At 66.4% G+C, this 15,499-nt stretch overlaps 3 protein-coding genes across 4 annotated transcripts; 2 read left to right on the plus strand and 1 right to left on the minus strand.

Moving 5' to 3' along the window:
- Positions 1-191: 191 nt before the first annotated feature.
- On the plus strand, positions 192-6,934 carry LOC309684608 (oxysterol-binding protein 1-like; the record flags this gene model as incomplete). The annotated part of the gene is made up of 14 exons (XM_082500486.1): positions 192-499; positions 1,202-1,410; positions 2,154-2,401; positions 2,505-2,703; positions 3,838-3,940; positions 4,023-4,077; positions 4,244-4,375; positions 4,450-4,695; positions 4,774-4,894; positions 5,045-5,148; positions 5,273-5,368; positions 5,467-5,648; positions 5,751-5,971; positions 6,056-6,934. The coding sequence occupies 14 exons, from the start codon at positions 192-194 to the stop codon at positions 6,196-6,198; spliced, it is 2,367 nt and encodes a 788-aa protein (XP_082356612.1). The 3' UTR covers positions 6,199-6,934.
- Positions 6,935-8,441: 1,507 nt separating this feature from the next.
- LOC309684607 (calcium-binding protein 2-like) lies at positions 8,442-11,887 on the minus strand. 2 transcript variants are annotated; one of them, XM_082500485.1, is made up of 6 exons: positions 11,089-11,887; positions 10,250-10,280; positions 9,792-9,935; positions 9,586-9,695; positions 8,773-8,891; positions 8,442-8,648 (listed from the first exon to the last, which is right to left on the minus strand). In XM_082500485.1, exons 1-5 carry the CDS (start codon positions 11,335-11,337, stop codon positions 8,775-8,777), a joined length of 651 nt encoding a protein of 216 aa, XP_082356611.1. In that variant the 5' UTR covers positions 11,338-11,887; the 3' UTR covers positions 8,442-8,648; positions 8,773-8,774. The 2 variants fall into 2 exon arrangements, with proteins under 2 accessions (XP_082356611.1, XP_082356610.1); XM_082500484.1 differs by having other exon boundaries at positions 8,773-8,920.
- A 1,482-nt stretch (positions 11,888-13,369) lies between these two features.
- Positions 13,370-14,692, plus strand: LOC309684609 (putative G-protein coupled receptor 152; the record flags this gene model as incomplete). The annotated part of the gene is made up of 1 exon (XM_082500487.1): positions 13,370-14,692. The coding sequence occupies one exon, from the start codon at positions 13,370-13,372 to the stop codon at positions 14,690-14,692; it is 1,323 nt and encodes a 440-aa protein (XP_082356613.1).
- Positions 14,693-15,499: the final 807 nt, after the last annotated feature.

Raw genomic sequence — 15,499 nt, forward strand, 5'->3', positions numbered from 1 at the left:
GGGAGCGCAGCCTCACGGGCCTTCGGCGCAAGCGTACCAGTAGCCAATTGGCGCGCAGGTACCGCCCCTCGCGGGCGCTGCCACCAATCCGCCCGCCGGGGCGGTGCGCGTGGGGGCCGCCTCCGCCAATGGGGCGCGGCCGGGGGCGGGGCGGGTGACGGCAGCGCGGCGGGGCGGTGGCGGCGGCGGCGATGGCGGAGCTGCGCGCGGCGGCGGCGACGGGCCCCGGCCCGGCGGCGCTGCCCGGCCCTATGGCGCTGCCCGCGGCGCCCGGTGCGGCCCCCGCCTTGCCCTCACCGGCGGCGGGCGGCGGGACCGGGCCGGGCCCGGGGGCGGGCGCGGCGGCGGCGACGGCGACTGCGGGGGGCGGCGGTTCCGGGGCGGGCGGCGCCGGGTCCGGTTCGGCGCGGGAGGGCTGGCTCTTCAAGTGGACTAACTACATCAAGGGCTACCAGCGCCGCTGGTTCGTGCTCAGCAACGGCCTCCTCAGCTACTACCGGTACGCACCGGGGACCGGCCCTCGGCCGCTGGGGCTCGGTGTCCTCCCCCCGCCCCCTCCCACCAGCACCGAGGGCCCGTTGCCCCGCGGGGAGCGGGGCTGGCAGTTCGGTAGGCGGGGGGACACCTGAGCCCGGTGATGGGGCACCTGTTCCTCCCCGGTTCTCTATTATTCATGGGGGAACCGGAGCTCGCAGGCAGCTGCCAGCTCCGGTTACAGCTCGGCGGGGGAGGTGAGGGAGAGGCAGCGGCCCCCGGGCCGGGCTGGGGGTGTCCCAGAGCGGCTCCTTTCTTCCTGGGCCTGGTGACGTGGACGGGGTGTGCCAGGCTGGCACGGCCTCGCATGGCGCCGGGGACTTCACCCTCCGTGCCGGGATGCGGGAGGCACCGGGGGGGGTGAGGGGAGCACAGTGGGTCCCTGAGGCCGTTCCTGGGGGCCGGAGGGGCTGCGGACCCCTCCCCGAAGCGGCGTTGCCAGCCTTGGCCCCGTTCTGGCGTTGGCGGTGAAACCCCACGCTTGGCAAAGCCACCGGGGGCTGGAGCCGGTGCCCTATTAATAGTGCTGCCTGCGGGGTGGGGAATGCCAAGGCCACTTCCACGGCGCCCCCCCCCCCCCAGGGCTTGGCTCCCACCCGGGTTGGGCTATGGGTCACCTCCTACCATCAGCCCCCTCACTGTACCCCCGTTCTGCCTCCCCGCGCAGATCGAAAGCGGAGATGCGGCACACTTGCCGTGGCACCATCAACTTGGCCACGGCCAACATCACCGTGGAGGATTCCTGCAACTTCATCATCTCCAACGGCGGAGCCCAGACCTACCACCTGAAGGCCAGCTCGGAGGTGGAGCGGCAGCGCTGGGTCACCGCCCTGGAGCTGGCCAAGGCCAAAGCTGTCAAGATGCTGGAGGAATCAGGTACGGCCCTTGCATCGACATGCTGTCACAGCCTTGATGTGAGGCCCCGGCACCAGGCAGCACGCGTCAGCTACACCTTTGGCCCAGGGGCTGTTTTGCTGCCCCACAGAACATGACCCCACGTCCCCTCTCTGTTCCTAATGCCCCTTTGCTCGCTGCCGGTGAGCAGACTGGCATGTCTGCTCCATTGCTCGCTGCCGGTAAGCAGACTGGCATGTCTGCTCCGTGGACATTTCCCTGTCCATCTCCCAAGCCCGGCAGGGACAGCGTGGCCATGCGTGGCCCGGGGTGCTGGCAGCTGCTCCCCGCGCGGGGTTTGGAAGGGGCGGCCGTGTCTGTCTGCGTATGAGCTCAGCAGCACTGTCCTGCCTGCTGCGGCCGTGCCGGCATGGAGCCGACTTCCCCACTGGCCGGCTCCAGCTTGAGGAGCCGCCAGCAGCCTGGCACATGCGTCTTTGCTAGCGTGACCGCTCGTGCACCAGGGAATCGGCCATCTGCTCTGAGCTGTGACTCGGTGGCCATGGAATTGCTGTCCAGGATGCTGTGGCAGTGGCCGGCAGCGCCCCGTGTGCAGCCCTCGGGGAGTTGGGGGGGGACTCCTGCTGTGTCCGTCCTGGCAGCCCCACGGCCAGAGCCTGGTGTGGCTCACAGGGTGGATTGCTCGCGCTGCTTCCCCTTCTTCCTCATCTTCTGGGAGGAGAGAGGCCGCATGGGGCTACGCTAACGTCCCTTCCCGCTGGCAGATGACTCCGGTGACGAGTCGGTGTCGCAGACCGACAAGACGGAACTGCAGACCACGCTGCGCACCCTCTCCAGCAAAGTGGAGGATCTGAGCACCTGCAATGACCTGATCGCCAAGCACGGCACGGCCCTGCAGCGCTCCCTCAGCGAGCTGGAGAACCTCCGGCTGCCGGCTGAGAGCACCGAGAAGATCAAGCAGGTGAACGAACGAGCCACCCTCTTCCGCATCACCTCCAACGCCATGATCAACGTGAGTCCGCACCCCACCCCTTGGGGAAAGGGCATGGGGGGTGCGCGGGGGGGTTGACCCCCACACATGGACCGTACGCTGATGGGGTGCTGTGTCCCCGTAGGCCTGTCGGGATTTTCTGATGCTGGCTCAGACCCACAGCAAGAAGTGGCAGAAATCGCTGCAGCACGAACGGGACCAGCGCATCCGGCTGGAGGAGACGCTGGAGCAGCTGGCCAAGCAGCACAACCACCTGGAGAGGGCCTTCCGCGGTGCCACCGTCCTGCCCGCCAGCGCACCCGGCACCGGCGGCTCTGCCAAAGGTATTGTAGAAATATCGAATGTTTTTGGGTTGGGAGGGTCATCTAGTCTGACTCCCCTGCAATGAGCAGGGACGTTTATAGTTAGATCAGGTTGCTCAGAGCCCCGTCCAACCTGACCTTGAGTGTTTCCAGAGATGGGACATCGACCACCTCTCTGGGCAACGGTTTCACCACCCTTATTATAAAAAAATTTCTTCCTTATATCTAGCCTAAAACTTCCCTCTTTTAGCTTAAAACCATAACCCCTTGTTCTATTGCTGCAGGCCCTGCTAAAAAGTCTGTCCCCATCTTTCTTATAAGCCCTGCCTTTAAGAACTGGAAGGCCACTATAAGGTCTCCCCAGAGCCTTCTCTTCTCCAGGCTGAACCCCCCCAACTCTCCCAGCCCGTCCTCCCAGCAGAGAGGCTCCAGCCCTCCCAGCATCTTCATGGCCTCCTCTGGACCCGCTCCAACATGTCCTTCTTATGTTGGTGGCCCCCGAGCTGGAGGCAACACTTCAGGGGGTCTCCCTAGAGCGCAGCAGAGGGGCAGGACTCCCTCCCTCGCCCCGCTGGCCACGCTGCTGGGGATGCAGCCCGGGATGCCGGGGGCTTTCTGGGCTGCCAGCGCACATTGCCGGCTCGTGTCCAGTTTTTCATCCACCAAGTCCTTCTCAGCAGGGCTGCTCTCCATCCCTTCATCGCCCCAACTGTGCTGATACCGGGGGTTGCCCCAACCCAGGTGCAGGACCCTGCACTTGGCCTTGTTGAACTTCATGAGGTTCACATGCACCCATTTTTCCAGCCTGTCCAGTTCCTTCTGGATGACAGAACCCCCCAGCTGCTTCCAGTCCTTATCCTGAGCCAGGCTCAGTGTCCTTCACGTTTTTGACACCGAGCGGTAGCTCTGTCCGGTCTCTCCCACACAGCTGAGCAGTTGCAGCACCTACAGCGGGCAGCTTACTGCCCCACCGCCCACAAAACCTGTCCCCGCTCCTCCTCAAGCCTCGTCTGCCCCGGCTCAGTGCGGCAGGGGTGGTGTGTGGCCCCTCGCCTGGCTGGTGGTGACGGGGAACCCTCCAGTGCCCCACTGGGGAAAACTGGGAGAAATCTTGAATTTGCTGCCTCAACTTTCCTCTCCCCCCCCCCCCCCCAGATCCGTGCTGCCCTGCGAAAGGAGATCTGAGCGACGAGGATGATGACAATGAGTTCTTCGACGCCCCGGAAATCATCCCCATGCCGGAGACCATGGGCCACAAGTGAGCGTTGGGGCGCGGGGCTGCTCTCCCGCCCCCCACACCCCGCTCGGGGCTGACTCTGCCCCTCTTCTCCCCCCGACAGGCGCACCGGCAGCAACATCAGTGGCACCAGCAGCGACATCAGCCTGGACGAGCAGGTAGGATGGGGGTCTTTCCGCTGGCGTCGTGTGCTGAACTGGGTCTTGGAGGAACAGGGTTGGCAGGGGGGCGGCTGCGAGGCCGGGCTGGGGGTGCCCCGTTCCTCACGGAAGGGTTTGGGGACGGGTCACAGCAGTGTCACACCAGCCTTTGTCTCACCCCCAGTACAAGCACCAGGTAGAGGACACCAAGAAGGAGAAGAGAACCCGCATCCCCTACAAACCCAACTACAGCCTCAACCTCTGGAGCATCATGAAAAACTGCATCGGGAAGGAGTTGTCCAAGATCCCCATGCCGGTGAGCGGGGATGCAGCTGAGGGGTGGGCACCGGCCACCCCGGGACCCCCCTCTGACCTTTCGCTCCCCTCCAGGTGAACTTCAACGAGCCCCTGTCCATGCTGCAGCGCCTGACCGAGGATCTGGAGTACCACGAACTGCTCGACCGGGCGGCCAAATGCGAGAGTTCGCTGGAGCAGTTGTGCTACGTGGCCGCCTTCACCGTCTCGTCCTACTCCACCACCGTCTTCCGCACCAGCAAGCCCTTCAACCCCCTCCTGGGGGAGACCTTTGAGCTGGATCGCCTGGAGGAGAACGGCTACCGCTCCCTCTGCGAGCAGGTACCGCTAGCCCTGCTCCTCCTGGCCCAGCGGCCAGCTCGGGGTGGCCGGCACTGACCTGTCCCCTCTCCTGGCCAGGTAAGCCACCACCCACCAGCCGCTGCCCACCACGCCGACTCCAAGCACGGCTGGACGCTTCACCAGGAAATCAAAATCACCAGCAAGTTTCGGGGCAAATACCTCTCCATCATGCCTCTGGGTGAGTGCCGCCACCCCACGCATGCGGGGAGAGACATGGGGAGGGAGAATGTGCTGCGCGTGGGAGCAGGGCAGGTTTGGAGCCCACCCGGTCTCCATGGGCCGGGCAATCTCTGGAGCGACCGTTCCCAGTACAGCTTTCCCTCCTCAGGTACTATCCATTGCGTCTTCCATTCTTCCGGCAACCACTACACGTGGAAAAAAGTCACCACCACCGTCCACAACATCATCGTGGGCAAGCTCTGGATAGACCAGGTGGGATGAAATCCCGGTGATGGGACTCCCCGGGATGTGTTTGTGCCTCAGTTTCCCCCACCACCGGGGAAAGGGCTGTGGGCTGGATCTGACCATCTTCTCCTCCTCCTCCTCCCCTCCGCAGTCGGGTGAAATCGAGATTGTCAATCACAAGACGGGCGACAAGTGCAACCTTAAGTTCGTTCCTTACAGCTACTTCTCGCGGGACGTGGCGAGGAAGGTAGAGGCACGGGGGGAGGCTGGGCGGGCAGCGTGGGACGCGCTGGGGTGCTTGTGGCTCCTGGGTGTCCTGATTTAGGCTGTCCCCTGTCCCGCCAGGTCACGGGGGAGGTGACAGACCCTACGGGGAAGGTGCATTTTGTCCTGCTGGGCACCTGGGATGAGAAGATGGACTGCTACAAGGTGACGCAGGGCGCTGGGGACAACGGAGCAGAGGGACGGCAGAAAACCCACGAGGCTGAGGACAGCCGGGTGCTGCTGTGGAAGAGGAACCCGCTCCCGTGAGTAGGGGACACGGGACGAGGTGTCCTGAGAGCTGGAAGCTGCGCGTGAAGCCCTCCGGCGGAGGGACTGAGGTCGGTCCCCCTTTTCCCCCGGTGTAGGAAGTACGCAGAGAACATGTACTATTTTTCGGAGTTGGCGTTGACGCTCAACGCCCCGGAAAGCGGCACGGCGCCCACGGACAGCCGCCGGCGCCCCGACCAGCGCCTGATGGAGAACGGCCGGTGGGACGAGGCCAACGCTGAAAAGCAACGGCTGGAGGAGAAACAACGCATCTCCCGCAAGAGACGGGAGGCCGAGGCCGCCAGGGCCACCGAGGACGGTAAGGAAGGGACAAGCGGCCCCCAACCCCGCTCCCTGCCTGGCCCCACGGCCCTCACCCCCCTCCCTGTGGCCGCCCCCCCAGGCACCCCCTACGATCCCTACAAGCCGCTGTGGTTCGAGCGCAAGAAGGACCCTGTCACCCAGGAGCTGGCGCACGTCTACAAGGGCGGCTACTGGGAGAGCAAAGAGAAGCAGGACTGGACCTTGTGCCCGGACATTTTCTGAGCCGGCGGGGGGGGGGGGACAAAGGCCAACCGGCTGCCAGGGGAGCCCCCGTCTGTCTGTCCGTCTGTCTTAACCGCCCGTCCGTCGGCCGCGCTCGCCTGCCGGGGTTGCCTTAGCCGATCCAAACTGACCTTGATGCCGGGGGGAGGTGGGGTGGGGGAGCGGGAACCGGCGTGGGGCCCCCCCAAAACCGCTCAAACGTGGTGTGTGTGTGTGGGGGGGGGGTGTTCCCCTTCATCCCATATACTTCTGCACGGTCCCGTCCCCCTCCCCGGGGGTGGGCGGGCAGCGGGACCCCCGGGGAGGGCAGGGGCCGGCTCTGCCCGGGCGGTGGGCGCAGCGGGGCGAGCCCGAGGCTGGCCTTGGTCTCTTCCCCTCCCCATTTTTCATTTCCCTTCGCCGCCCCCCTCCCCCAGGCGTCGGGGTGCTCATGGGGTGGGGGGCCAAGATTCTGCCCCCCCGGCCTGTTCTATAGGTGTATATTATATATATGTAGAGAGCGAGCGGCGTCCCCTTCTCCCTCTGCGGAGCCCCAGGGGAGCGGGCGCCCGTCCCCAGCCTCCCCCCGGGGTGTCCTCCAGCCACGGGGGCCCCTCCCCCCCTCGAGGTGCCTTCCCCGGAGGTTGTTTAGGGCAGGGGCTGGTCCCAGGATTTTGGGGAGAAGGGGGGGTTATCTCTCCCACCCATGTCCAGGGAGCAGCGGTCCCCTGCACCCCCCAAACACTACAGGGGTGGGGAGATGCGCTGGGGGGGGGGGGGGGGGAGGCGGTGGGTGTCTCTGCACCCCCAAAATGGAAAAGTGGGGGCGTATGATGCCTTTTTTTTTTTTTTTTTTTTTTTCTCCTTTTTCCTTCTTTCCCCCTCCAGGAAAACAACTAAATTAAAATCTGTGAATGCCCCACCTCGGCTGTGCTTGCTCTCTGGGGGGATGGGGGGAAAGATGGGTGCTGATCTCAAACGGACCCCCGCCCCCCACCCCCCGATATTGAGATTCTGTGGGGAGCTGAGGGACCACCCAAGCCCCCTGCACCCCCCCAAAAAAGGGGGTGGCAACGCCCGAACAGGGACTTGAACCCTGGACCCTCAGATTAAAAGTCTGATGCTCTGCCGGCTGAGCTACCCGGGCAGCTCCTGCTATGGGGGGGTGATGGGGGGACCCACGGGGTCCCCACCCTTCCTCCTCCTGGGCATCGGGGCACCATGGGCACCTCGACATGTCCCCCTGATGCCACCATTGGCACTCAGCTGCCATTGACATCCCACTGTGCCCCCATGCATGGGCATCCCCCATGTTCCTGGGGGTCCCCAAGTGCCACCCTGGCTCCCGCAGCCCCCCCTTGCCTGGGGGACACGGCTCCTTGTCCCCGTCACCTGGGACCTGGACAGCCGGTGGGCCGCTCTGTGTCCCCAGGACAACTCCCATGGGCCCCTCAGACCCCTGGGGTTGTTTGGGGGCACCTGGGGCAGTCCCTATGCTCCTGCCCCCCGCCGTGAAAGGGAGCTACGGGCTGCCAGAGGTGGGTGTCTGTCCCGATAGTCCCCGTGGCGTGGGTGTCCCCCCGCCCCCAGGAACAGCAGCGCCCCCGGTGGGACTCGAACTCATGATCTCCGATGGTTAAAAGTCCAACGCGCTCTCTCTTGCGCCACAGACCCCCCCTCCCAGCGTCCTCGTGGCCGGCTCCATGGTGTAGGGGTGATCACGTCTGCTTTACACGCAGAAGGTCCTGGGTTCGAGCCCCAGTGGAGCCATCGACTCCACCGCCGTTCTGTTTGGCTTTTTGGGGACCCTTCATGCCAGGGAGTGTCCCCACGGTGCCCTCCGCGGGTTGGTTGAGCCTACGCCCGCCCTCGCGCTGATTGGTTGGGGGGAAACATCTCAGGCGGATTATATTCCCGCCCCCCCGCACACTGATTGGCCGGATGGTTGAGGAGAGTCGGATCACCCAGCCAATGGCAGAGCGCGAGTTGGGTCCATGTGATCCGGAGACTTCCGGTATCCCCGCGCGCAGCGGCGGGGGTGGAGCGGCCGCCATCACTGTCCCCCGTGGGACACCCCCCCCCCCCCCCCAAGCACCGACCTTGGCTGCCTCGCGGGGGTTTGGGGACCCTGCCACCTCTTGTCACCCCCCCCCCCATCGTCCAACAGACACCGCCAGCTCTGATCAAGGGGGTTTATTGCGGTGCTCCCCTTTATCGCCCCCCCCCGGCCCTGCTCCCCCCCCCCCCCCCCCCTTCCCCCCGGGGTTGTTGGGCTCGGGGGTTTCACATCTGCCCCGCTGCCAGATGTGGGCTCGGCTCCAGCTGTTCACTCTGAACCCTAATGGTGGCAGAGAGGTTGGGGGGGCAGGGTCAGGCCGGGGCAGGGAGCGCCTGCCAAGGATGGCGGTGGGGTGGGGGTCCCCCTCCTGCCCCAAAGCTTCGTTACCGGGATGACAGCATCATAACGAACTCTGCGGGGTGAGGGAGGAGGGGGTGAGGGGACCCAGAGATGGGCCACCATTTGCGCCCCCCCCCCCCCCCTAGGCCACATAGCCATGGGGCAGGAGGGGGTGCAGGGGATGGGGGGGCCCTCACCGTCAAAGTCCACGCGCCCGTCCCCGTTGAGGTCCACGTCCTGCAGGATCTCGTCCACCTCCTGCGCCTTCAGCTGCTCCCCCAACAGCGCCGCGATGGCCTCCCGCATCTCCCCGCTGCTGATCTCCCCGTCCCCATTCATGTCGAACTGCGGCGCCCGCAGGTTGGGGGTCACCCTCCCCACCGGCTCCACCACCCTCCCTCCAGGACCACGGTCACCCCCTGGTCTTCTTGCGGTCACCATCCCATCCATGCCTGTGGTCATCCCCATGGTCACTGTCACCCCAAGTTCTTCCCATGGTCACCATACCCTCCGTTACTGTGGTCACCCCTGTGGTCACCATCCCCCCATGGTCTTCCCATGCTCATCATCCCCTCTATGCCTGTGGTCACCCCCATGGTCTCCCCATGGTCTTCCCATGGTCACTACCCACTCCATGCCCACAGTCACCCCCATGGTCACTGTTTCCCCATGGTCATGGTCACCCCATGGTCTTCCCATGGTTACTGTCCCTTTCATGCCTGTGGTCAACCCCATGGTCAATGTCCCCCTATGGTCTATCCAGGGTTGCTGTCCTCTCCATGCCGGTGGTCACACATGTGTCTGTGGTCACCCCTGTGGCCATCATTACCACTGTGTTCCCATGGTCATTGTCCCCATCCGTTCCTGGGGTCACCCCCATGGTCACCACTCCTCCATGTTCATGTTCTCCCTATGGTCACTGTCCCCTCCCACTGTGACCTCCATGCCTGTGGTCACCCTTGTGGCTGTGGACCCCCAATGGCCATAGTCCCCCGTGGCGGTGGACATACCTCCCGGAAGGCGATCTTGAGCTCCCTCACGCCCACCATGTGGGCCGTCTCCTCCCGCAGCTTCGGCCCCATCATCTGCACAAAGTCCTCGAAGTCCACGCGGCCGCCCACTGCGCAGGGCAAAGGGACAACCTCAGTGCCCCACGCCCCATCCCCTGCCCCTCCGCCCCCCTCCCTGGCCCCACGGCAGCCGGCCCCACGCTCACTCCTCATCTTGACGTGCTGGGAGATCTCGATGAGCTCCATCTCGGTGGGCATGTACCCCAGGGTGCGCATGCAGGCGCCCAGGTCCTTGTAGCTGATGTACCCGTCCTGGTCCGTGTCAAACTCCTTGAAGGCGTCCAGCAGCTCTGCCACACACGCGGGCACACACGGGCACACAGACCCCATCAGGCGCAGGGGTCCCTCAGGCACCGTGCCATCCCAGGGCAGGTCCCTCACTGGACGCAGTGCTGTGGCACGTGTCCCCATGGCACTGTGCCACATGGCACCACGTCCCATGGCAGAGCCCTCCATGGTCTGTGTCCTCATGGCACTACGCCCCATGGGAGAGCCCTCCATGGCACGTGTCCCCATAGCACCATGTCCCATGGCAGATCCCTCCATGGCACGTTCCCCCCATGCCCCCAGCCCCCTGTGCCCCTCTGTCCCCCTCACTGCTCACCGTCCAGCTCCTCTGGTGACAGCTCCCGCTCCTGGGATGGGCACACACAGGGTGGGGGCAGAATCAGACCCAGCTCAGCTCCAACCTTCCCCCCCCCCAGCAAACCGCGGTGTCACCTTCGTTAAGCGTGGGCCAAAATTAACTCCGGCGGGAGGGATTAGAGGGATTGGAGAGGGCAAAGCCCTGCCCTGGCCCCCGTGTCCCATCTCCTGCCACCCACCCGCCCTGGGGCTGCCCCAACCCGGGACCCCCCAGGCTCCGAATGGGATTTGCCCGGCACCCATGGGCGCTGCCGGGGGTGATCCGTAGTCCTGGAGGTGGGGGGCTCGGCTGCCCTTTCTCAAGCTGTCCCTCTGGGTGTCCCCTCTTGCCCCAGGGCTCTGGGGTGTCCCCAACACCATCCTCAGTGCACCCGTGTCCTCTCCATCCCCAGAGTCCCCAAGTGTCCCCAGTCCTGTCCCCAATGGTCCCATCTCCAGGGTCCCAGAGCTTCCCTGACCCCATCCCCAGTGCCTCCATGTCCTCTCCATCCCCAGGGTCCCAGAAGATCCCCAGCACCATCCCCGGTGCCTCCATGTCCCCTCCATCCCCAGGGTCCCAGAGTGTCCCTGACCCTGTCCCCAGTGCCCCATGTCCCCTCCATCCCCAGAGCATCCCCAACCTCACCTTCACTGCCCCCGTGTCCCCTCCATCCACAGGGTCCTGGACTGTCCCCATCCCCGTCCCCATCCCCAGGGCCACACTGTTCCCTCCGTCCCCAGGGTCCCAGAGCATCCCTGACTTCGTCCCCATGTCCCCATGTCCCCTCCATCCCCAGTGCCCCGCCCGGCTGCCCCCACCTTGCCGAAGACGGTGTTGAGGAAGGGGGAGTAGGTCTTGGTGGCAGTGGCGTGGGGGTCCCCGGGGCCCTTCTTGCCGTTCTTCTGCCCGTGGCCGCTGTGCCGGGACTCGGAGCCGGGGCTTTTGGTGCCGGGGGGACCTCCGTCCTCGGGGGCTTTGGGGGTTTTCTCGCCCACCTCCCCCCCTTTCCCCTTACCCGGGGTCTCCGTGTCCTTGGGGGCCCCCTTGTCCCCCCGGGTGCGTGGCATGGGGCCGGGGCCGGGTGGGCAGCAGGCAGGCGGGCAGGGAGCAGGACCCCGGGGCGGCCGAGCCTTAAGAAGGCGGCAGAGAAATCCTCTTACGTCCCGACGTGCCGCCCCCCCCCCCCCCTCCCACCCCAACCATGGGCTGCCTGGACCCGGGCAGGGCAAAGCCAATTAGCAGCGATTAGCGGCAGGAAATGGCCACCGGCCACCGCCACCCTCCATGGCATCGCGCTGGGGCAGAGCCACACGGTCACGGTGCTCCCAGACGCCGGCCAGGTCCCCGCCGCACGTCCCAGGGACATCTTCCGAGTCCATGCACTGGCACTGCCCCACGTCCCCAGTGCTGGTACCCGTGGCCACCACCAGTGTCCCCAGCACCAAACCACATCCCCAATGCTCTCACCCCATGGCCACCACCAGTGTCCCCAGCACCATATCACATCCCCAACGCCCTCACCCCATGGCCACCACCAGTGTCCCCAGCACAAAACCACATCCCCAACACTCTCTCCCCGTGGCCACCACCCCTGTCCCCAATGCTGACACCTCAAGGCCACCATCTGTGTCCACAGCACCAACCCACGTCCCCAACACACTCACCCCATGGCCACCACCAGCGTCCCCAGCACAAAACCATGTCCCCAATGCTCTCTCCCCGTGGCCACCACCCCTGTCCCCAGTGCTGACACCTCAAGGCCACCATCTGTGTCCACAGCACCAACCCATGCCCCCAGTGCTCTCACCCCGTGGCCACCACCCATGTCCCCAGCCCAGACACCCATCCCCAGCATGGGGACCCATCCCCCCGCCGGGATGTGACAGCCATGGGTGCAGTGGCAGTGGCGGTCACAGGTCCCCAGTGTCCCCCCCCCGTGCCACCGCGATACCATCAGCCTGGCTCAGCAGCTGCAGGGCGGGTGACAGCAGGAAGCCAGCGCATGACAGGGAGATGCCATCGCGGGGACACCGCCGCACCAGCCCCTGCGTGCGCCCGCTGCCACCGCCACGGCACGTGTGTCCCCCCCATGTCCCCACCCAGGGGGGCTCCCCACCGCCCCGGGACCCCCAACCCCATGTCCCACTGGGCCAGCTCTGGGTGGCCGTGGGTGAGAGGGGGTCCCTGTCCCCTGGCCGCCCCCTCTGCCCCATGTCACCGTCCCTGCGCAGCGATAGCGGGGCCGCTTCCGCTCTGCCGGCAGCCGCTGCCGTGCCCCGATAATGGGCAGCGGGGTCCCCGCGTGCCCCCCCCCCCCCCTACGCCGAGTGGGGAAACTGAGGCAGGGCTGGGGCCATCCCCCCCCCCCCCGAGCTCCCCTACCCCCAAGCTGCCATTAGGGTCAGTGCTGGGGGGGGGAGAGATTTTGGGAGGGGGTGTGTGTGTGTCACTGCCAAGGGAGGGGGGGGGAGATAGTGGGCGGAGCTTCAAAATTGCAGCCCCTCCCACCTGCTCCCACATATAGGGCACCCCGCAGCCGGGTGCCCCCCACCCGCCGCCTCTGCCCGAGCGCTCCCCACCGTTAAGGTAGGTCCTACGCTATTTACTGCCACGGACCCCCCGGGCACAGGGGCTTGGTGGGGTGTCCCCAGGCTTGGCCAGGGTGCGATGGCCTCAGCGGGCACGGGGTGACACACACCATAGGGGGGCGCAGGGGGGGTACCCCAAAATGAGGGCAGGGCAGGAGAAAGCCAGGCTGCGGTGGGTCGGGGGGTTTATGGGGGGACACACTGGGTTGGTGCTGCAGGACAGGGTGACATGGGAGGGGGTGACCCGGGAAGGAGTGACACCGGAGGGGGTGAGACGGGATGGGGTGAGATGGAAGGGGGGTGACATGGGATGGAGTGACACGGGATGGGGTGATACAGGATGGGGTGACATGGGAGGGGGTGACACGGGAGGGGGTGATACAGGAGGGGGTGACACGGGAGGGGGTGACACGGGAGGGGGTGATACAGGAGGGGGTGACACGGGAGGGGGTGACACCCCTTCCCGCAGCCCTGAGCCACCCACACTGCCTGCAGGGCTGGAGCCAGGGCGATGGAGCCATCGAATGCCACGCTGCCCCCCACGCTGTCCCTGCCACCCCCCACCCTGTCCCCGCCACCCCCCGTCCCCCTGACATGGGACGGGCAGCTGCTGGTGGCCTGCGCGGTGCTGGGGTTGCCCGCCAACGCCTTCACCCTCTGGCTGACGGGCTGGCGCCTGCGGTGCCGGGGACTGGCCACCTTCATCTTCAGCCTGGCCACCTCCGACTTCCTCTTCCTCGCCAACTCCCTCCTGCAGATCTGGTCGGTGGCCCACGACCACCAGTGGGTACTGGGCACCCACCTCTGCCGCCTCCACCAGTTCCTCTATGGCTTGGGCTACTACAGCGGGCTCTTCTTGCTGGCGGCCATCAGCCTGGACCGTTGCCTGCTGGTAGCCGCCCCGCTCTGGTACCGGTGCCGGCGACCGGCTCGTTTACCGGCGGCGTTGTGCGTAGGGGCTTGGCTGGTGGCGGGGGTGTGCAGCGTGCCGGACGCGGCGCTGTCGGTGGCAGAAGAGGTGAAACCCGGGGCGGTGGCGTGCCATAGCAAAAGAGGGAGCTGGGAGGTGCCGATGAGGTGGCTGGAGGTGGTGGTGGAAGGGCTGGTGCCCTTCGGCGTGGTGGTGACATGTCACGGCACCGCCCTGGTGCTGGCGTGGTGTCGGCGCGGTCAAGGCGGCCGCCCGCCCGCCCGTTTCCAGCGCATCGTGGCGGCCACGTTGAGCGCCTACGTGCTGCTGCATCTGCCCTTCCAGGTCACCCAGCTGCTGCAGCTGGTGGTCCCCAACCCACCGGGTCACCTCCTCTACCTGCTGGGACTGGCCTTCAACCTGAGCAGCTGCCTCAACCCCTGCCTCTACCTGCTGCTCGGCTCCCGCGCCTGCCACCGCCTCGCCCGCCTGCCGCGCGCCGTCCTGGCCCGCCTGGCACCCACTGCCCTCGCCCACACGCCACCGGCCACTGTCACCCCTGTGTCACCCGCCGCCGTCAGCCCTGCGCCAACTGCTGACCTCACCCCTGGGCCACCCGCTGCCATCACCCCCGTGCCACCCGCTGCCCTCGCCCATGTGGCACTCGCCACCCTCACCCCTGTGCCATCCGCCACTGTCAGCCCTGTGCCACCCACCGCCATCATCTCTGTGCCACCAGCCACTGTCAGCCCTGTGCCACCCACTGTCACTCCTGTGCCATCCACCACTGTCATCCCTGTGCCATCCGCCACCGACACCCCTGTGCCGCCCACTGCCATCACCCCTGTGCCACCCTCTCTCATCACCTCTGGGCCACCCAGTCACCCCTGTGCCACCCACTGCTGTCACCCACCCACGGTCTGAGCCACCCGTGGGGTCCCCACCAGCAGCTCCATGAGCTCTGTGCCACCCACCGTCACCCCTGTGCCACCCACTGCCATCACCCCTGTGCCATCTGCCACTGCCACCCCTGTGCCACCCACTGCTGTCACCCACCCACCGTCTGAGTCACCCGTGGGGTCCCCACCAGCAGCTCCATGAGCTCTGTGCCACCCACCGTCACCCCTGTGCCATCTGCCACCGCCACCCCCGTGCCACCCACTGCCATCACCCCTGTGCCACCCACTGCTGTCACCCACCCACGGTCTGAGCCACCCGTGGGGTCCCCACCAGCAGCTCCATGAGCTCTGTGCCACCCACCGCCACCCCTGTGTCACCCACTGCCATCACCCCTGTGCCATCTGCCACTGCCACCCCTGTGCCGCCCACTGCCATCACCCCTGTGCCACCCACTGCCATCACCCCTGTGCCATCCGCCACCATCACCCCTGTGCCACCCACTGCTGTCACCCACCCACCGTCTGAGTCACCCGTGGGGTCCCCACCAGCAGCTCCATGAGCTCTGTGCCACCCACCGTCACCCCTGTGCCATCTGCCACCACCACCCCCGTGCCACCCACTGCCATCACCCCTGTGCCACCCACTGCTGTCACCCACCCACGGTCTGAGCCACCCGTGGGGTCCCCACCAGCAGCTCCATGAGCTCTGTGCCACCCACCGCCACCCCTGTGCCACCCACTGCCATCACCCCTGTGCCATCTGCCACCGCCACCCCTGTGCCGCCCACTGCCATCACCCCTGTGCCACCCTCTCTCATCACCTGTGCCACCC

The sequence above is a fragment of the Vanellus vanellus genome (genome assembly GCF_965231255.1).
Source record: "Vanellus vanellus genome assembly, contig: HAP1_SCAFFOLD_2186, whole genome shotgun sequence".
In the NCBI taxonomy this organism is placed as follows: Eukaryota; Metazoa; Chordata; class Aves; order Charadriiformes; family Charadriidae; genus Vanellus; species Vanellus vanellus.